Source organism: Oncorhynchus keta, chromosome 19 (assembly GCF_023373465.1).
Source record: "Oncorhynchus keta strain PuntledgeMale-10-30-2019 chromosome 19, Oket_V2, whole genome shotgun sequence".
In the NCBI taxonomy this organism is placed as follows: domain Eukaryota; kingdom Metazoa; phylum Chordata; class Actinopteri; order Salmoniformes; family Salmonidae; genus Oncorhynchus; species Oncorhynchus keta.
Genome location: NC_068439.1, coordinates 87,000,624 through 87,023,260, shown reverse-complemented (window position 1 = coordinate 87,023,260; position 22,637 = coordinate 87,000,624). Strand labels below are relative to the sequence as shown.

Genomic DNA, 22,637 nt, shown 5'->3' with positions numbered 1-22,637 from the left:
TACATAACCCCTCCCTACTATACTGGACTGTATAACACCATACATAACCCCTCTCTACTATACTGGACTGTATAACACCATACATAACCCCTCCCTACTATACTGGACTGTATAACACCATACATAACCCCTCTCTACTATACTGGACTGTATAACACCATACATAACCCCTCTCTACTATACTGGACTGTATAACACCATACATAACCCCTCTCTACTATACTGGACTGTATAACACCATACATTACCCCTTCATATTTCACTGTATGATACAATGAATAATTTGTGGCCGAGTCCCACATCTAGAAAACGATATGTTTACCACTGTGTCCTTTGCCAAATGCCAAACCCTTATCGCCTTAACCCTTATCAAACCCTTAACCCTTATCAAACCCTTATCGCCTTAACCCTTATCAAACCCTTAACCCTTATCAAACCCTTATAGCCTTAACCCTTATCAAACCCTTAACCCTTATCAAACCCTTATCGCCTTCCCCTTTTTAAATTGTACATTTCAAAGCCCTGTGCAGGTAAGTATTATCTTGCACTATATTTACCTGGAGTGGTACAAAATGGAGATGGGTTGAGGAGCCTGGAGTTGCCATTGGCCAGGGGCATCGTCATGGGAACCAGGGAGGGCACAGAGGTCAGGGTGGGGTTAAGGGGCATCGGAGTCAGGACGGGCATGCCGACGAACAGATTTGGCATCGAGCCCATACCTGTGGAGGTAGAGAGAATGATATTATCCCACTGTCCCACATATTCTCAAAACATCTCAGAGTAGGAGTGGTGATCGAGGATCACTTTTACATCTTAATGAATAAGAGAGATGACCTGATCCTAGATCAGCACTCCTGAGACTACGTCCTGATCCTAGATCAACACTCCTACTGAGACTATGACCTGATCCTAGATCAACACTCCTACTGAGACTCTTTATGACCTGATCCTAGATCGCCACTCCTACTGAGACTACGACCTGATCCTAGATCACCACTCCTACTGAGACTCTTTATGACCTGATCCTAGATCACCACTCCTACTGAGACTCTTTATGACCTGATCCTAGATCACCACTCCTACTGAGACTCTTTATGACCTGATCCTAGATCACCACTCCTACTTTATGACCTGACTCTTATGAGACCTTATGATCCTAGATCACCACTCCTACTGAGACTCTTTATGACCTGATCCTAGATCACCACTCCTACTGAGACTCTTTATGACCTGATCCTAGATCACCACTCCTACTGAGACTCTTTATGACCTGATCCTAGATCACCACTCCTACTGAGACTCTTTATGACCTGATCCTAGATCACCACTCCTACTGAGACTCTTTATGACCTGATCCTAGATCACCACTCCTACTGAGACTCTTTATGACCTGATCCTAGATCACCACTGAGACCTACCTGAGACTCTTTTATGACCTGATCCTAGATCACCACTCCTACTGAGACTCTTGACCTGATCCCACTGACCTGATCACCTAGATCACCACTAGATCCTACTGAGACTCTTTATGACCTGATCCTAGATCACCACTCCTACTGAGACTCTTTATGACCTGATCCTAGATCACCACTCCTACTGAGACTCTTTATGACCTGATCCTAGATCACCACTCCTACTGAGACTCTTATGACCTGATCCTAGATCACCACTCCTACTGAGACTCTTTATGACCTGATCCTAGATCACCACTCCTACTGAGACTCACCCTAGATCACCACTCCTACTGAGACTCTTTATGACCTGATCCTAGATCACCACTCCTACTGAGACTCTTTATGACCTGATCCTAGATCACCACTCCTACTGAGACTCTTTATGACCTGATCCTAGATCACCACTCCTACTGAGACTCTTTATGACCTGATCCTAGATCACCACTCCTACTGAGACTCTTTATGACCTGATCCTAGATCACCACTCCTACTGAGACTCTTTATGACCTGATCCTAGATCACCACTCCTACTGAGACTCTTTGTGACCTGATCCTAGATCACCACTCCTACTGAGACTATGACCTGATCCTAGATCACCACTCCTACTGAGACTCTTTATGACCTGATCCTAGATCACCACTCCTACTGAGACTCTTTATGACCTGATCCTAGATCACCACTCCTACTGAGACTCTTTATGACCTGATCCTAGATCACCACTCCTACTGAGACTCTTTATGACCTGATCCTAGATCACCACTCCTACTGAGACTCTTTATGACCTGATCCTAGATCACCACTCCTACTGAGACTCTTTATGACCTGATCCTAGATCACCACTCCTACTGAGACTCTTTATGACCTGATCCTAGATCACCACTCCTACTGAGACTCTTTATGACCTGATCCTAGATCACCACTCCTACTGAGACTCTTTATGACCTGATCCTAGATCACCACTCCTACTGAGACTCTTTATGACCTGATCCTAGATCACCACTCCTACTGAGACTCTTTATGACCTGATCCTAGATCACCACTCCTACTGAGACTCTTTATGACCTGATCCTAGATCACCACTCCTACTGAGACTATGACCTGATCCTAGATCACCACTCCTACTGAGACTCTTTATGACCTGATCCTAGATCACCACTCCTACTGAGACTCTTTATGACCTGATCCTAGATCACCACTCCTACTGAGACCATGACCTGATCCTAGATCACCACTCCTACTGAGACTCTTTATGACCTGATCCTAGATCACCACTCCTACTGAGACTCTTTATGACCTGATCCTAGATCACCACTCCTACTGAGACTCTTTATGACCTGATCCTAGATCATGACCACTCCTACTGAGACTCTTATGACCTGATCCTAGATCACCACTCCTACTGAGACTCTTTATGACCTGATCCTAGATCACCACTCCTACTGAGACTCTTTATGACCTGATCCTAGATCACCACTCCTACTGAGACTCTTTATGACCTGATCCTAGATCACCACTCCTACTGAGACTCTTTATGACCTGATCACCAGATCACCACTACTGAGACTCTTTATGACCTGATCCTAGATCACCACTCCTACTGAGACTCTTTATGACCTGATCCTAGATCACCACTCCTACTGAGACTCTTTATGACCTGATCCTAGATCACCACTCCTACTGAGACTCTTTATGACCTGATCCTAGATCACCACTCCTACTGAGACTCTTTATGACCTGATCCTAGATCACCACTCCTACTGAGACTCTTTATGACCTGATCCTAGATCACCACTCCTACTGAGACTCTTTATGACCTGATCCTAGATCACCACTCCTACTGAGACTCTTTATGACCTGATCCTAGATCACCACTCCTACTGAGACTCTTTATGACCTGATCCTAGATCACCACTCCTACTGAGACTCTTTATGACCTGATCCTAGATCACCACTCCTACTGAGACTCTTTATGACCTGATCCTAGATCACCACTCCTACTGAGACTATGACCTGATCCTAGATCACCACTCCTACTGAGACTCTTTATGACCTGATCCTAGATCACCACTCCCTACCTGATCAGACTCTTTATGACCTGATCCTAGATCACCACTCCTACTGAGACTCTTTATGACCTGATCACCTAGAGACACCTGACCTAGATCACTACTGAGACTCTTTATGACCTGATCCTAGATCACCACTCCTACTGAGACTCTTTATGACCTGATCCTAGATCACCACTCCTACTGAGACTCTTTATGACCTGATCCTAGATCACCACTCCTACTGAGACTCTTTGATGACACTGATCCTCTTTAGATCACACACTCCTACTGAGACTCTTTATGACCTGATCCTAGATCACCACTCCTACTGAGACTCTTTATGACCTGATCCTAGATCACCACTCCTACTGAGACTCTTTATGAGATCCTAGATCACCACTCCTACTGAGACTCTTTATGACCTGATCCTAGATCACCACTCCTACTGAGACTCTTTATGACCTGATCCTAGATCACCACTCCTACTGAGACTCTTTATGACCTGATCCTAGATCACCACTCCTACTGAGACTCTTTATGACCTGATCCTAGATCACCACTCCTACTGAGACTCTTTATGACCTGATCCTAGATCACCACTCCTAGAGATCACCACTCCTACTGAGACTATGACCTGATCCTAGATCACCACTCCTACTGAGACTCTTTATGACCTGATCCTAGATCACCACTCCTACTGAGACTCTTTATGACCTGATCCTAGATCACCACTCCTACTGAGACTCTTTATGACCTGATCCTAGATCACCACTCCTACTGAGACTCTTTATGACCTGATCCTAGATCACCACTCCTACTGAGACTCTTTATGACCTGATCCTAGATCACCACTCCTACTGAGACTCTTTATGACCTGATCCTAGATCACCACTCCTACTGAGACTCTTTATGACCTGATCCTAGATCACCACTACCTACTGAGACTCTTTATGACCTGATCCTAGATCACCACTCCCTACTGAGACTCTATGACCTGATCCTAGATCACCACTGAGACTCTTTATGACTGAGACTCCTACTGAGACTCTTATGACCTGATCCTAGATCACCACTCCTACTGAGACTCTTTATGACCTGATCCTAGATCACCACTCCTACTGAGACTCTTTATGACCTGATCCTAGATCACCACTCCTACTGAGACTCTTTATGACCTGATCCTAGATCACCACTCCTACTGAGACTCTTTATGACCTGATCCTAGATCACCACTCCTACTGAGACTCTTTATGACCTGATCCTAGATCACACTCCTACTGAGACTCTTTATGACCTGATCCTAGATCACCACTCCTACTGAGACTCTTTATGACCTGATCCTAGATCACCACTCCTACTGAGACTCTTTATGATCTGATCCTAGATCACCACTCCTACTGAGACTCTTTATGATCTGATCCTAGATCACCACTCCTACTGAGACTCTTTATGACCTGATCCTAGATCACCACTCCTACTGAGACTCTTTATGACCTGATCCTAGATCACCACTCCTACTGAGACTCTTTATGACCTGATCCTAGATCAGCACTCCTACTGAGACTCTTTATGACCTGATCCTAGATCACCACTCCTAATGAGACTCTATGACCTGATCCTAGATCACCACTCCTACTGAGACTCTTTATGACCTGACACTGATGATCCTAGATCACCACTCCTACTGAGACTCTTTATGACCTGATCTTAGATCACCACTCCTACTGAGACTCTTTATGACCTGATCCTAGATCACCACTCCTACTGAGACTCTTTATGATGACTTTATGACCTGAGATCACCACTCCTACTGAGACTCTTATGATGACCTGATCCTCACCAGATCACCACTCCTACTGAGACTCTTTATGACCTGATCCTAGATCACCACTCCTACTGAGACTCTTTATGACCTGATCCTAGATCAACACTCCTACTGAGACTCTTTATGACCTGATCCTAGATCAGCACTCCTACTGAGACTCTTTATGACCTGATCCTAGATCACCACTCCTACTGAGACTCTTTATGACCTGATCCTAGATCAACACTCCTACTGAGACTCTTTATGACCTGATCCTAGATCACCACTCCTACTGAGACTCTTTATGACCTGATCCTAGATCAACACTCCTACTGAGACTCTTTATGAATACGGGCCCTGACCACTGAGGTCACCATCCGTCTGGCCCTACCGAAGCATGCTGAAGACTTCATTATGGAGTTGGGCATGGCAGTGGGTGGCTGCTTCATGCTGATTGGTAGAGAGGGGGGAAGGCCCCGCCCCTGCAGCCTCAGTTTAATCAGCTTCATGGCAATAGAGAATTCTAGTTGGTCCATCCTCCCATCACTACCCATATCAGCTAGCGACCTAGGAGGGGAGGAGAGAAAGAAGAGAGAGAGAGGAGGTGAGAGAGAGTAGGGGGAGAGATAGAGGGCAAGAGGGGGACGTTATAAAGCCTAGATAAACACTGATTTAGTATAGATCCACTCTAACGACAGGACACACAGCACCACTCTAATGACAGGACACACAGCACAGCTCTAACAACAGCACCGCTCTAATGACAGGACACAAAGCACCGCTCTAATGACAGGACACACAGCACCACTCTAATGACAGCACCGCTCTAATGACAGGACACAGCACCACTCTTACAACAGGACACACAGCACCGCTCTAATGACAGGACACACAGCACCGCTCTAATGACAGCACCGCTCTAATGACAGGACACAGCACCACTCTTACAACAGGACACACAGCACCGCTCTAATGACAGGACACACAGCACCGCTCTAATGACAGCACCGCTCTAATGACAGGACACAGCACCACTCTTACAACAGGACACACAGCACCACTCTAATTACAGGACACACAGCACCGCTCTAATGACAGCACCGCTCTAATGACAGGACACAGCACCACTCTTACAACAGGACACACAGCACCGCTCTAACGACAGGACACACAGCACCGCTCGAATGACAGGACACACAGCACCACTCTAACGACAGGACACACAGCACCACTCTAACGACAGGACACACAGCACCACTCTAACGCACTAATGACAGGACACACAGCACCACTCTAACAACAGCACCGCTCTAATGACAGGACACAGCACCACTCTTACAACAGGACACACAGCACCGCTCTAATGACAGGACACACAGCAGCACCACTCTAATGACAGGACACACAGCACCACTCTTACAACAGGACACACAGCACCGCTCTAATGACAGGACACACAGCACCGCTCTAATGACAGCACCGCTCTAATGACAGGACACACAGCACCACTCTAATGACAGGACACACAGCACCACTCTAATGACAGGACACACAGCACCGCTCTAATGACACACAGCACCGCTCTAATGACAGGACACAGCACCACTCTTACAGGACACACAGCACCACTCTAATGACAGGACACACAGCACCGCTCTAATGACAGCACCACTCTAATGACAGGACACACAGCCACGCTCTAATGACAGGACACACAGCACCGCTCGAATGACAGGACACACAGCACCACTCTAACGACAGGACACACAGCACCACTCTAACGACAGCACCGCTCTAATGACAGCACACACAGCACCGCTCTAATGACAGGACACACAGCACCACTCTAACGACAGGACACACAGCACCACTCTAACGACAGGACACACAGCACCACTCTAACGACAGCACCGCTCTAATGACAGCACACACAGCACCGCTCTAATGACAGGACACACAGCACCACTCTAACAACAGCATTGCTCAAACAACAGGACACACAGCACCACTCTAATGACAGGACACACAGCACCACTCTAATGACAGAACACACAGCACCACTCTAACGACAGGACACACAGCACCACTCTAATGACAGGACACACAGCACCGCTCCTAATGACAGGACACACAGCACCACCTGATGACAGGACACACAGCACCGCTCTAATGACAGGAAACACAGCACCACTCTAATGACAGGACACACAGCACCACCAATGACAGGACACACAGCACCACTCTGAACAGGACACACAGTCACCACTCTGTTAGGACACACAGCACCCTCTAACGACACACCGCCAGATGACTGGCACACAGCACCGCACTAATGACAGGACACACAGCACCTCTCTAGGCACTTCAAACAACAGGACACACAGCACCACTCTAGGACAGGACACACAGCACCACCGTGACAGAACACACAGCACCACTGTTACAACAGGACACACAGCACCACTGGGTTTCAGGACACACAGCACCACTCTAATGACAGACATCAGCACCGCTCTAAGACAGGACACACAGCACCATAAATGACAGGACACACAGCACCACTCTAATGACAGGACACACAGCACCGCTCTAATGACAGGACACACAGCACCACTCTAATGACAGGACACACAGCACCACTCTAATGACAGGACACACAGCACCACTCTAATGACAGGACACACAGCACCACTCTAATGACAGGACACACAGCACCACTCTAATGACAGGACACACAGCACCACTCTAATGACAGGACACACAGCACCACTCTTACAACAGGACACACAGCACCACTCTTACAACAGGACACACAGCACCACTCTAACAACAGGACCCATTGTTTCCACCTAGGGGGGGCCGGGGTGTGTTTCCACCTAGGGGGGGCCGGGGTGTGTTTCCACCTAGGGGGGGCCGGGGTGTGTTTCCACTTAGGGGGGGCCGGGGTGTGTTTCCACCCAGAGGGGGCCGGGGTGTGTTTCCACCTAGGGGGGGACAGGGTGTGTCTCCACCTAGGGGGAACAGGGTGTGTTTCCACCTGAGGGGGCGGGGTGTGTTTCCACCAAGGGGGACAGGGTGTGTTTCCACCTAGGGGGACAGGGTGTGTTTCCACCTAGGGGGGGGGACAGGGTGTGTTTCCACCTAGGGGGGACAGGGTGTGTTTCCACCTGGGGGGCAGGGTGTGTTTCCACCTAGGGGGGCCGGGTCGTGTTTCCACCTAAGGGGGGGGGGACAGGGTGTGTTTCCACCTAGGGGGCCGGGTCGTGTTTCCACCTAGGGGGCCGGGTCGTGTTCCACCTAGGGGGCACCTAAGGGGGGGACAGGGTGTGTTTCCACCTAGGGGGGGCCGGGTCGTGTTTGCACCTAAGGGGGGCCGGGGTGTGTTTCCACCCAGGGGGGGCCGGGGTGTGTGTTTTCTCACCAGATCTCAGCCAGGACTGAAGGAGGAAGACCAGACTGGAGGAAGAACTGACTCGCCTGTTCACCTACACAACACAACACACACCTGTTAGACACACACACGCACACACACCTGTTAGATACACACTCACACACAAACACACACCTGTTAGATACACACACACCTGTTAGATACACACACACACACACCTGTTAGATACACACACACACACACCTGTTAGATACACACACACACACCTGTTAGATACACACACACCTGTTAGATACACACTCACACACCTGTTAGATACACACACACACACCTGTTAGATACACACACACACACACCTGTTAGATACACACACACACACACACACACACACACACACCTGTTAGATACACACACACACACACACACCTGTTAGATACACACACACACCTGTTAGATACACACACACACACACCTGTTAGATACACACACACACACACACCTGTTAGATACACACACACACACACACCTGTTAGATACACACACACACACACACACACCTGTTAGATACACACACACAGATACACACACACACACACCTGTTAGATACACACACACACACACACACCTGTTAGATACACACACACAAACACACACCTGTTACACACACACACACACACACACACACACACACACACCTGTTAGATACACAAACACACCTGTTACACACACACCTGTTAGATACACACACACCTGTTACATACACACACACCTGTTAGATACACACACACAGATACACACACACACACACACTGTTAGATACACACACACACACACCTGTTAGATAGACAAACACACCTGTTAGATACACACACACCTGTTAGATACACACACACCTGTTAGATACACACTCACACACCTGTTAGATACACACACACACCTGTTAGATACACACACACACACACCTGTTAGATACACACACACACACACTGTTATACACACACACCTGTTAGATACACACACACACACACACACACCTGTTAGATACACACACACACACACCTGTTAGATACACACACACACCACACTGTTAGATACACACACACCTGTTAGATACACCACACACCTGTTAGATACACACACACACACACACACCTGTTAGATACACACACACACACACCTGTTAGATACACACACACACCACACCTGTTAGATACACACACACAAACACACACCTGTTAGATACACACACACAAACACACACCTGTTAGATACACACACACAAACACACACCTGTTAGATACACACACACCTGTTAGATACACACACACACAAACACACACCTGTTAGATACACACACACCTGTTAGATACACACACACACACACACACACACACACACACACACACACACACCTGTTAGATACAAACACACACCTGTTCGATACACACACACCTGTTAGATACACCTGTTCGATACACACACATACACACACACACACAGATACACACACACACATACACACACACACACACACACACACACACACACACACACACACACACACACACACACACACACACACACACCTGTTAGACACACACACCTGTTAGATACACACACACACACACACACCTGTTAGATACACACACACACACACACCTGTTAGACACACACACACACACAAACCTGTTAGACACACACACACCTGTTAGACACACACACCTGTTACACACACACACACACACACACACACACACACACACACACCTGTTATATACACACACACACACACACACACACACACACACAGATACACACACACACACACCTGTTAGATACACACACAGCTGTTAGATACACACACACACACCTGTTAGATACACACACACACACACACACACACACACACACACACACACACACACACTCACACACACCTGTTACACACACACACACAGATACACACACACACACCTGTTACACACACAGATACACACACACACACACCTGTTATATACACACACACCTGTTGGATACACACACACCTGTTAGATACACACACACACACACACACACACACACACACACACACACACACACACCTGTTAGATACACACACTCACACACACCTGTTAGACATATACACATGTCACACACACACCACACACATACACACACACACACACACACACACCTGTTATACAAACACACACACCTGTTAGATACACACACCTGTTATACACACACACACACATCTGTTAGATACACACACACACACACACACTGTTAGATACACACACACACACACACCTGTTAGATACACACACACACACACCCCTGTTAGATACACACACACCTGTTAGATACACACACACACACACACACACACACACACACACACACACACACACACACACACACACACACACACACACACACACACACACCTGTTAGATACACACACACCTGTTAGATACACACACACCTGTTAGACACACACACACACACACACAAGCACACACTTGTTAGATACACACACTCACACACACCTGTTAAATACATATACACATGTCACACACACACCTGTTATACACACACACACACACACACTCACACACACCTGTTATACACACACACACACTCACACACACCTGTTATACACACACACACACACACTCACACACACACCTGTTATACAAACACACACACCTGTTAGATACACACCTGTTATACACACACATCTGTTAGATACACACACACACACACCTGTTTTCTACACACACCTGGACCTGTTAGATACACACCTGTTATACACACACACACACATCTGTTAGATACACACACACACACCTGTTTTCTACACACACCTGGACCTGTTAGATACACGGTCAAGTCAGGTGATTTGGAGACTCACCCGATATGTATCCCAGGACAGGTGTCAAAGAGTTAAACTGTTTATCATGTTTCAACCTCTCCTCTGGACTGATGTTCCACATGTTGACTGCATCTATAGAGACAGGAGGGAGGGAGAGAGAGGGAGGGGGAGAGAGAGGAGGAGTGGGGAAGGGGGAGAGAGAGGAGGAGTGGGGAAGGGGGAGAGAGGAGAGGACGGGGAGAGAGAGGGAGGAGTGGGGAAGGGGGAGAGAGAGGAGGAGTGGGGGAAGGGGAGAGGGAGAGGACGGGGAGAGAGAGGGACGGGGAGAGAGAGGTGGATAGGGAGAGAGGAGAGGAGGGGAGAGGGGAGGAGGGGAAAGGAGAGAGAGGGATGGGGAGAGAGAGGGAGGGGAGAGAGGGAGGGGAGAGAGGGAGAGAGACGGGAGAGAGAGAGGAGGGAAGTGGGGAGAGAGGGGAGGACGGGGAGAGAGAGGGACGGGGAGAGAGGAGGAGGAGGGGAGAGGGGAGAGTGGGGAGAGGATGGGGAGAGAGGAGGAGTGGGGAGAGAGGGACGATGAGAGGGGGGAGAGAGAGGGACGGGCAGAGAGGGACGGGGAGAGAGAGGACGGAGAGAGAGGGACGAGAGAGAGAGGGACGGGGAGAGGGGGAGGAGAGGGGACGGGGAGAGGGACGAGAGGGATGGGGAGAGAGAGGGACGGGGAGAGAGAGGGAGGGAGAGAGAGGGACGGGCAGAGAGGGAGGGCAGAGGAGGGACGGGGAGAGAGAGGGACGGGAGAGAGAGAGGGACGGGGAGAGAGAGAGGGACGGGGAGAGAGAGAGGGACGGGGAGAGAGAGAGGGACGGGGGAGAGAGGGAAAAGGAGAGAGGGAGGGGAGAGAGAGGGGGAGGGGAGAGAGAGGACGGGGAGAGAGAGGGACGGGGAGAGAGGGACGGGGAGAGAGGGACGGGCAGAGAGAGGACGGGGAGAGAGGGACGGGCAGAGAGAGGGACGGGGAGAGAGGAGGGGAGAGAGGGACGGGGAGAGAGAGGGACGGGGAGAGAGAGGGACGGGGAGAGAGAGGGACGGGGAGAGAGGGACGGGGAGAGAGAGGGACGGGAGAGAGGACGGGGAGAGAGAGGGGACGGGGAGAGAGGGACGGGGAGGAGAGGGACGGGAGAGAGAGGGACGGGGAGAGAGAGGGGACGGGCAGAGAGAGAGAGAGAGGGACGGGGGAGAGAGAGAGGGACGGGGAGAGAGAGAGGGACGGGGAGAGAGAGAGGGACGGGGAGAGAGAGAGGGACGGGGAGAGAGAGGGACGGGGAGAGAGAGGGACGGGGAGAGAGAGGGACGGGGAGAGAGAGGGACGGGGAGAGAGAGGGACGGGGAGAGAGAGGGACGGGGAGAGAGGGACGGGGAGAGAGGGGGACGGGGAGAGAGAGGGACGGGGAGAGAGAGGGACGGGGGAGAGAGGGGACGGGCAGAGAGAGGGACGGGGAGAGAGAGGGACGGGGAGAGAGAGGGACGGGGAGAGAGAGGGACGGGGGGAGAGAGAGAGGGACGGGGAGAGAGAGGGGACGGGGAGAGAGAGAGGGACGGGGAGAGAGAGGGACGGGGAGAGAGAGAGGGACGGGGAGAGAGAGGGACGAGGAGAGAGAGGCTTTAGACTTTAGACCAAAGTAGTGCACCCTACTCCCTATAGGCTTAGACCAAAGTAGTGCACCCTATTCCCTATAGGCTTAGACCAAAGTAGTGCACCCTACTCCCTATAGGCTTAGACAAAAGTAGTGCACCCTACTCCCAATAGGCTTAGACCAAAGTAGTGCACCCTATTCCCTATAGGCTTAGAACAAAGTAGTACACCCTATTCCCTATAGGCCCTGGACCAAAGTAGTGCACCATATTCCCTATAGGCCCTGGACCAAAGTAGTGCACCCTATTCCCTATAGGCCCTGGACCAAAGTAGTGCACCCTATTCCCTATAGGCGTAGACCAAAGTAGTGCACCATATTCCCTATAGACCCTGGACCAAAGTAGTGCACCCTATTCCCTATAGGCCCTGGACCAAAGTAGTGCACCATATTCCCTATAGGCCCTGGACCAAAGTAGTGCACTATATAGCGAATAGGGTCTTGGAACAAAGTATTGCCTGTTGAAGTATGGGGAGGCTGTGGACTGTTGAAGGATGGGGAGGCTGTGGACTGTTGTGAAGTATGGGGAGGCTGTGGACTGTTGAAGTATGGGGAGGCTGTGGACTGTTGTGAAGTATGGGGAGGCTGTGGACTGTTGTGAAGTATGGGGAGGCTGTGGACTGTTGTGAAGTATGGGGAGGCTGTGGACTGTTGTGAAGTATGGGGAGGCTGTGGACTGTTGTGAAGTATGGGGAGGCTGTGGACTGTTGTGAAGTATGGGGAGGCTGTGGACTGTTGTGAAGTATGGGGAGGCTGTGGACTGTTGAAGGATGGGGAGGCTGTGGACTGTTGAAGGATGGGGAGGCTGTGGACTGTTGAAGTATGGGGAGGCTGTGGACTGTTGAAGTATGGGGAGGCTGTGGACTGTTGAAGGATGGGGAGGCTGTGGACTGTTGAAGTATGGGGAGGCTGTGGACTGTTGTGAAGTATGGGGAGGCTGTGGACTGTCGAAGGATGGGGAGGCTGTGGACTGTTGAAGGATGGGGAGGCTGTGGACTGTTGAAGTATGGGGAGGCTGTGGACTGTTGTGAAGTATGGGGAGGCTGTGGACTGTTGAAGGATGGGGAGGCTGTGGACTGTTGTGAAGTATGGGGAGGCTGTGGACTGTTGAAGGATGTTGAAGTAGGCTGTGGACTGTTGAAGGATGGGGAGGCTGTGGACTGTTGAAGTATGGGGAGGCTGTGGACTGTTGAAGTATGGGGAGGCTGTGGACTGTTGTGAAGTATGGGGAGGCTGTGGACTGTTGAAGGATGGGGAAGTAGGCTGTGGACTGTTGAAGTATGGGGAGGCTGATGGACTGTTGAAGTATGGGGAGGCTGTGGACTGTTGAAGTATGGGGAGGCTGTGGACTGTTGAAGGATGGGGAGGCTGTGGACTGTTGAAGTATGGGGAGGCTGTGGACTGTTGTGAAGTATGGGGAGGCTGTGGACTGTTGTGAAGTATGGGGAGGCTGTGGACTGTTGAAGTATGGGGAGGCTGTGGACTGTTGAAGGATGGGGAGGCTGTGGACTGTTGAAGGATGGGGAGGCTGTGGACTGTTGAGGGGGAGGCTGTGGACTGTTGAAGTATGGGGAGGCTGTGGACTGTTGAAGTATGGGGAGGCTGTGGACTGTTGAAGGATGGGGAGGCTGTGGACTGTTGAAGGATGGGGAGGCTGTGGACTGTTGAAGGATGGGGAGGCTGTGGACTGTTGAAGGATGGGGAGGCTGTGGACTGTTGAAGGATGGGGAGGCTGTGGACTGTTGAAGGATGGGGAGGCTGTGGACTGTTGAAGGATGGGGAGGCTGTGGACTGTTGTGAAGTATGGGGAGGCTGTGGAGTGTTGTGAAGTACGGGGAGGCTGTGGACTGTTATGAAGTATGGGGAGGCTGTGGACTGTTGAAGGATGGGGAGGCTGTGGACTGTTGAAGTATGGGGAGGCTGTGGACTGTTGTGAAGTATGGGAGGCTGTGGACTGTTGAAGGATGGGGAGGCTGTGGACTGTTGAAGGATGGGGAGGCTGTGGACTGTTGTGAAGTATGGGGAGGCTGTGGACTGTTGAAGGATGGGGAGGCTGTGGACTGTTGAAGGATGGGGAGGCTGTGGACTGTTGAAGGATGGGGAGGCTGTGGACTGTTGTGAAGGATGGGGAGGCTGTGGACTGTTGTGAAGGATGGGGAGGCTGTGGACTGTTGAAGGATGGGGAGGCTGTGGACTGTTGTGAAGTATGGGGAGGCTGTGGACTGTTGTGAAGGATGGGGAGGCTGTGGACTGTTGAAGGATGGGGAGGCTGTGGACTGTTGAAGGATGGGGAGGCTGTGGACTGTTGAAGTATGGGGAGGCTGTGGACTGTTGTGAAGTATGGGGAGGCTGTGGACTGTTGTGAAGGATGGGGAGGCTGTGGACTGGGTATGGGGAGGCTGTGGACTGTTGAAGTATGGGGAGTATGGGTATGGGGAGGCTGTGGACTGTTGTGAAGTATGGGGAGGCTGTGGACTGTTGAAGTATGGGGAGGCTGTGGACTGTTGAAGTATGGGGAGGCTGTGGACTGTTGAAGTATGGGGAGGCTGTGGACTGTTGAAGTATGGGGAGGCTGTGGACTGTTGAAGTATGGGGAGGCTGTGGACTGTTGAAGTATGGGGAGGCTGTGGACTGTTGAAGTATGGGGAGGCTGTGGACTGTTGTGAAGTATGGGGAGGCTGTGGACTGTTGTGAAGTATGGGGAGGCTGTGGACTGTTGAAGTATGGGGAGGCTGTGGACTGTTGAAGTATGGGGAGGCTGTGGACTGTTGAAGGATGGGGAGGCTGTGGACTGTTGTGAAGTATGGGGAGGCTGTGGACTGTTGAAGTACGGGGAGGCTGTGGACTGTCGAAGGATGGGGAGGCTGTGGACTGTTGAAGTATGGGGAGGCTGTGGACTGTTGTGAAGTACGGGGAGGCTGGACTGTTGAAGTGTGGGGAGGCTGGACTGTTGAAGTATGGGGAGGCTGTGGACTGTTGAAGTATGGGGAGGCTGATGGACTGTTGAAGTATGGGGAGGCTGTGGACTGTTGTGAAGTATGGGGAGGCTGTGGAGTGTCGAAGGATGGGGAGGCTGTGGACTGTTGTGAAGTATGGGGAGGCTGTGGACTGTTGAAGGATGGGGAGGCTGTGGACTGTTGAAGGATGGGGAGGCTGTGGACTGTTGTGAAGTATGGGGAGGCTGTGGAGTGTTGTGAAGTACGGGAGGCTGTGGACTGTTGTGAAGTATGGGGAGGCTGTGGACTGTTGAAGTACTGGGAGGCTGTGGACTGTCGAAGGATGGGGAGGCTGTGGACTGTTGTGAAGTATGGGGAGGCTGTGGACTGTTGAAGTATGGGGAGGCTGTGGACTGTCGAAGGATGGGGAGGCTGTGGACTGTTGAAGGATGGGGAGGCTGTGGACTGTTGAAGTATGGGGAGGCTGTGGACTGTTGTGAAGTATGGGGAGGCTGTGGACTGTTGTAGTATGGGGAGGCTGTGGACTGTTGTGAAGTATGGGGAGGCTGATGGACTGTCGAAGGATGGGGAGGCTGTGGACTGTTGTGAAGTATGGGGAGGCTGTGGACTGTTGTGAAGTATGGGGAGGCTGTGGACTGTTGTTTAAGTATGGGGAGGCTGTGGACTGTTGAAGTATGGGGAGGCTGTGGACTGTTGGGGAGGCTGTGGACTGTTGAAGTGGGGAGGCTGATGGACTGTTGAAGTGTGGGGAGGCTGGACTGTTGAAGTATGGGGAGGCTGTGGACTGTTGAAGTATGGGGAGGCTGTGGACTGTTGAAGGATGGGGAGGCTGTGGACTGTTGAAGTATGGGGGGAGGCTGTGGACTGTTGTGAAGTATGGGGAGGCTGTGGACTGTGTCGAAGGATGGGGAGGCTGTGGACTGTTGTGAAGATGGGGAGGCTGTGGACTGTTGTGAAGTATGGGGAGGCTGTGGACTGTTGTGAAGTATGGGGAGGCTGTGGACTGTTGAAGGATGGGGAGGCTGTGGACTGTTGAAGTATGGGGAGGCTGTGGACTGTTGAAGTATGGGGAGGCTGTGGACTGTTGAAGTATGGGGAGGCTGTGGACTGTTGTGATGGGGAGGCTGTGGACTGTTGAAGGGGGAGGCTGTGGACTGTTGTGAAGTATGGGGAGGCTGTGGACTGTTGTGAAGTATGGGGAGGCTGTGGACTGTTGTGAAGTATGGGGAGGCTGTGGACTGTTGAAGTATGGGGAGGAGGCTGTTGAAGGACTGTGTGAACTATGGGGAGGCTGTGGACTGTTGTGAAGGATGGGGAGGCTGTGAACTGTTGTGAAGTATGGGGAGGCTGTGACTGTTGAAGTATGGGGAGGCTGTGGACTGTTGTGAAGTATGGGGAGGCTGTGGACTGTTGTGAAGTACGGGGAGGCTGGACTGTTGAAGTATGGGGAGGCTGTGGACTGTTGAAGTGATGGATGGGGAGGCTGATGGACTGTTGAAGGATGGGGAGGCTGTGGACTGTTGAAGGATGGGGAGGCTGTGGACTGTTGAAGGATGGGGAGGCTGTGGACTGTTGAAGTATGGGGAGGCTGTGGACTGTTGAAGTATGGGGAGGCTGTGGACTGTTGAAGTATGGGGAGGCTGTGGACTGTTGAAGTATGGGGAGGCTGTGGACTGTTGAAGTATGGGGAGGCTGTGGACTGTTGAAGTATGGGGAGGCTGTGGACTGTTGAAGTATGGGGAGGCTGTGGACTGTTGTGAAGTATGGGGAGGCTGTGGACTGTTGTGAAGTATGGGGAGGCTGTGGACTGTTGAAGTATGGGGAAGTATGGGGAGGCTGTGGACTGTTGTGAAGTATGGGGAGGCTGTGGACTGTTGTGAAGTATGGGGAGGCTGATGGACTGTCGAAGGATGGGGAGGCTGGACTGTTGAAGTATGGGGAGGCTGTGGACTGTTGTGAAGTATGGGGAGGCTGATGGACTGTTGGGGAGGCTGTGGACTGTTGAGTATGGGGAGGCTGTGGACTGTTGAAGGATGGGGAGGCTGTGGACTGTTGAAGGATGGGGAGGCTGTGGACTGTTGAAGTATGGGAGGCTGGGACTGTTGGATGGGGAGGCTGTTGTTGAAGTATGGGGAGGCTGTGGACTGTTGAAGTATGGGGAGGCTGTGGACTGTTGAAGGATGGGGAGGCTGTGGACTGTTGTGTTGAAGTATGGGGAGGCTGTGGACTGTTGAAGTATGGGGAGGCTGTGGACTGTTGAAGTATGGGGAGGCTGTGGACTGTTGAAGGATGGGGAGGCTGTGGACTGTTGAAGGGGATGGGGAGGCTGGGGACTGTTGAAGGATGGGGAGGCTGTGGACTGTTGAAGGATGGGGAGGCTGTGGACTGTTGTGAAGTATGGGGAGGCTGTGGGACTGTTGACTGTTGAAAGTATGGGGAGGCTGTGGACTGTTGAAGTATGGGGAGGCTGTGGACTGTTGGGGGGAGAGGCTGTGGACTGTTGTAGTGTGGGGAGGCTGGACTGTTGAAGTATGGGGAGGCTGTGGACTGTTGTGAAGTATGGGGAGGCTGTGGACTGTTGTGAAGTATGGGGAGGCTGATGGACTGTCGAAGGATGGGGAGGCTGTGGACTGTTGAAGTATGGGGAGGCTGTGGACTGTTGAAGTATGGGGAGGCTGTGGACTGTTGTGAAGTATGGGGAGGCTGATGGACTGTCGAAGGATGGGGAGGCTGGACTGTTGAAGTATGGGGAGGCTGTGGACTGTTGAAGGATGGGGAGGCTGTGGACTGTTGTGAAGTATGGGGAGGCTGTGGACTGTTGAAGTATGGGGAGGCTGTGGACTGTTGAAGTATGGGGAGGCTGTGGACTGTTGTGAAGTATGGGGAGGCTGTGGACTGTTGTGAAGTATGGGGAGGCTGGACTGTTGAAGTATGGGAGCTGTGGACTGTTGAAGTATGGGGAGGCTGTGGACTGTTGGACTGAAGTATGGGGAGGCTGTGGACTGTTGTGAAGTATGGGGAGGCTGTGGACTGTTGAAGTATGGGGAGGCTGTGGACTGTTGTGGGGAAGACTGTTGAAGTATGGGGAGGCTGTGGACTGTTGAAGTATGGGGAGGCTGTGGACTGTTGTGAAGTATGGGAGGCTGTGGACTGTTGAAGTATGGGGAGGCTGTGGACTGTTGAAGTATGGGGAGGCTGTGGACTGTATGAAGGCTGTGGACTGGGGGAGGCTGTGGACTGTTGTTGAAGTATGGGGAGGCTGTGGACTGTTGAAGTATGGGGAGGCTGTGGACTGTTGAAGTATGGGGAGGCTGTGGACTGTTGAAGTATGGGGAGGCTGTGGACTGTTGAAGTATGGGGAGGCTGTGGACTGTTGAAAGTATGGGGAGGCTGTGGACTGTTGAAGTATGGGGAGGCTGTGGACTGTTGAAGTATGGGGAGGCTGTGGACTGTTGAAGTATGGGGAGGCTGTGGACTGTTGAAGTATGGGGAGGCTGTGGACTGTTGAAGTATGGGGAGGCTGTGGACTGTTGAAGTATGGGGAGGCTGTGGACTGTTGTGAAGTATGGGGAGGCTGTTGGACTGTTGGGGAGGCTGTGGACTGTTGAAGTATGGGGAGGCTGTGGACTGTTGAAGTATGGGGAGGCTGGACTGTTGAAGTATGGGGAGGCTGTGGACTGTTGAAGTATGGGGAGGCTGTGGACTGTTGTGAAGTATGGGGAGGCTGTGGACTGTTGAAGTATGGGGAGGCTGTGGACTGTTGAAGTATGGGGAGGCTGTGGACTGTTGAAGTATGGGGGAGGCTGTGGACTGTTGAAGTATGGGGAGGCTGTGGACTGTTGAAGTATGGGGAGGCTGTGGACTGTTGAAGTATGGGGAGGCTGTGGACTGTTGAAAGTATGGGGAGGCTGTGGACTGTTGAAGTATGGGGAGGCTGTGGACTGTTGAAGTATGGGGAGGCTGTGGACTGTTGAAGTATGGGGAGGCTGTGGACTGTTGAAGTATGGGGGAGGCTGTGGACTGTTGAAGTATGGGGAGGCTGTGGACTGTTGAAGTATGGGGAGGCTGTGGACTGTTGAAGTATGGGGAGGCTGTGGACTGTTGAAGTATGGGGAGGCTGTGGACTGTTGAAGTATGGGGAGGCTGTGGACTGTTGAAGTATGGGGAGGCTGTGGACTGTTGTAGTGTGGGGAGGCTGTGGACTGTTGAAGTGTGGGGAGGCTGTGGACTGTTGAAGTATGGGGAGGCTGTGGACTGTTGAAGTATGGGGAGGCTGTGGACTGTTGAAGTATGGGGAGGCTGTGGACTTTCCACTGGCCTGTACTGAAAACTACCTCTCCCCCAAGGTGCTTCTCTCCTGGCTATCATACTGGTAACTCAACCTCTGTTGCATTGCCGTTTTGATGGGCCCCACCATTTAATCACATTGAGTAAGTCACCACTCTCTCTGTGCTGTTGTTATGCTGGCCAGTTTTGTGAACTTCGTTGTGTTTATTGTGGGTCCTAGTGCTGGCTGCGTTCTCGTCTGTGGTTGGGTTCTGGCTTACAACTGTGTGATTCAATCTAACTAACTTACTATCACACGGTGTGGATGGATTGACTTTTAGCTGATTCCTCACCAACCTTCCTGTAACATCGGGTGGATGGAGTTATTCCAAAATGGCATCTACCACTATCTGCCACTATCTGCCATTTTGGGGAAACTGGCAGCAACCACCTCCAGAGACTATGACCGTTTCATCCCATGTGGGAGCTGCACCTATCCTACCCCCCCTTGAAGAAAAAAAAGGAGCAAGGACGCTTTAAGAGCAGCTACTTATCCTGCCACCCAGTGGAGGTACTGAACCTGCCTCCCAGTGGAGGTACTGAACCTGCCTCCCAGTGGAGGTACTGAACCTGCCTCCCAGTGGAGGTACTGAACCTGCCTCCCAGTGGAGGTACTGAACCTGCCTCCCAGTGGAGGTACTGAACCTGCCTCCCAGTGGAGGTACTGAACCTGCCACCCAGTGGAGGTACTGAACCTGCCTCCCAGTGGAGGTACTGAACCTGCCTCCCAGTGGAGGTACTGAACCTGCCTCCCAGTGGAGGTACTGAACCTGCCTCCCAGTGGAGGTACTGAACCTGCCTCCCAGTGGAGGTACTGAACCTGCCTCCCAGTGGAGGTACTGAACCTGCCTCCCAGTGGAGGGATGACACACACTGTAAGCCCAGCACAAGGCAATGGTCTTTGGTGAATGGGTCTGAAATGACTTTGGGTGATCCCATCCTGTTGACCAACAGTTTCACCCACCTGCTTCCAGAGGTTCCTGCTCCTTCATCCTCTACCCTGTGCTTCCCGGGGGGGGGGGGACTTTGATGAAGGATATCACAGGATTTCTTCCGTCCGTCCTACATCATCAGCCGAGGGCTGCTGCTGTCGTAGCGCATGTGGGATCAAATGCCATCAAAAAAAGGGTCAGATATGATGAAACAGGATTTTCTTGAGCTAATCAACACCCTGACCGGATCTGAGAAGCAGCCAATTATCTCTGGCCCTGTGTCGCCGCTGGGTCGCGGCTACAGCAGCCTCTTAGCACTTCATATCTGGCTTAAATACTACTGCCGCTCTGTTGGGAAAACTTTCATTCACACTTTTTGGAAACAAAAGATGGTCTACAGGGATAATGGACCCAAACCATCTAGGAACCGACCCTCTCAGGTAATACCTCCCATCCTCTCTGTTGTCTATACTGCCAAAGGTTTTGTCAGTTGTCATCTTGTACACATTCGTTTGAACTCCACTCTGAGATCTGCTTTTGTTAGCTCTGAAGAGAAGGCCTCTGTGATCTGCTGACCCAGTGCTTTTAGTTCAAAGGTGAATTCCATAAACTCCCCCCCCTTAGAAGTCTGTTTATAACATTACATCAAATCAAATTGTATTTGTCATATATAGTTGAAGTCGTAAATATATTTCAACTCTATCTATACTATTTAACCATTCCTGACATGTAATATCCTTGTAAAAAGTCCCTGTCTCAGGTCAGTTAGGATCACCACTTTATTTTAAGAATGTGAAATGTCAGAATAATAGCAGAGTGATTTATTTCAGCTTTAATTTCTTTCATCACATTCCCAGTGGGTAATAAGTTTACATACACTCAAATAGTATTTGGCAGCATTGCCTTTAAATTGTTTAACTTGAGTCAAACGTTTTGGGTAGCCTTCCACAAGCATCCCATAATAAATTGGGTGAATTCTGGCCCATTCCTCCTGACAGAGCTGGTGTAACTGAGTCAGGTTTGTAGGCCTCCTTGCACACACACGCTTTTTCAGTTCTGCCCACAAATGTTCTGTAGGATTGAGGTCATGGCTTTGCGATGGCCACTTCAATACCTTGACTTTGTTGTACTTAAGCTATTTTGCCACAACTTTGGAAGTAC

The 22,637-nt window shown here is 51.0% G+C and overlaps 1 protein-coding gene across 9 annotated transcripts in view; it reads right to left on the bottom strand.

Moving 5' to 3' along the window:
• Positions 1-22,637, bottom strand: part of LOC118381393 (intersectin-2-like) — a 278,177-nt gene that overhangs the window by 213,043 nt on the left and 42,497 nt on the right. For 8 of the 9 annotated variants that reach the window (XM_052471715.1, XM_052471717.1, XM_052471713.1 and 5 more), the window contains exons 3-7: positions 21,509-21,631; positions 11,613-11,705; positions 8,729-8,792; positions 5,699-5,874; positions 558-719 (exon numbers count right to left, since the gene is read on the bottom strand). In XM_052471715.1, coding sequence (XP_052327675.1) covers positions 558-719; positions 5,699-5,874; positions 8,729-8,792; positions 11,613-11,705; positions 21,509-21,536 — 523 coding nt within the window. In that variant the 5' untranslated portion in view covers positions 21,537-21,631. The remainder of the gene's footprint in view (positions 1-557; positions 720-5,698; positions 5,875-8,728; positions 8,793-11,612; positions 11,706-21,508; positions 21,632-22,637) is intronic. The other variant, XM_052471711.1, reaches the window with a different exon arrangement.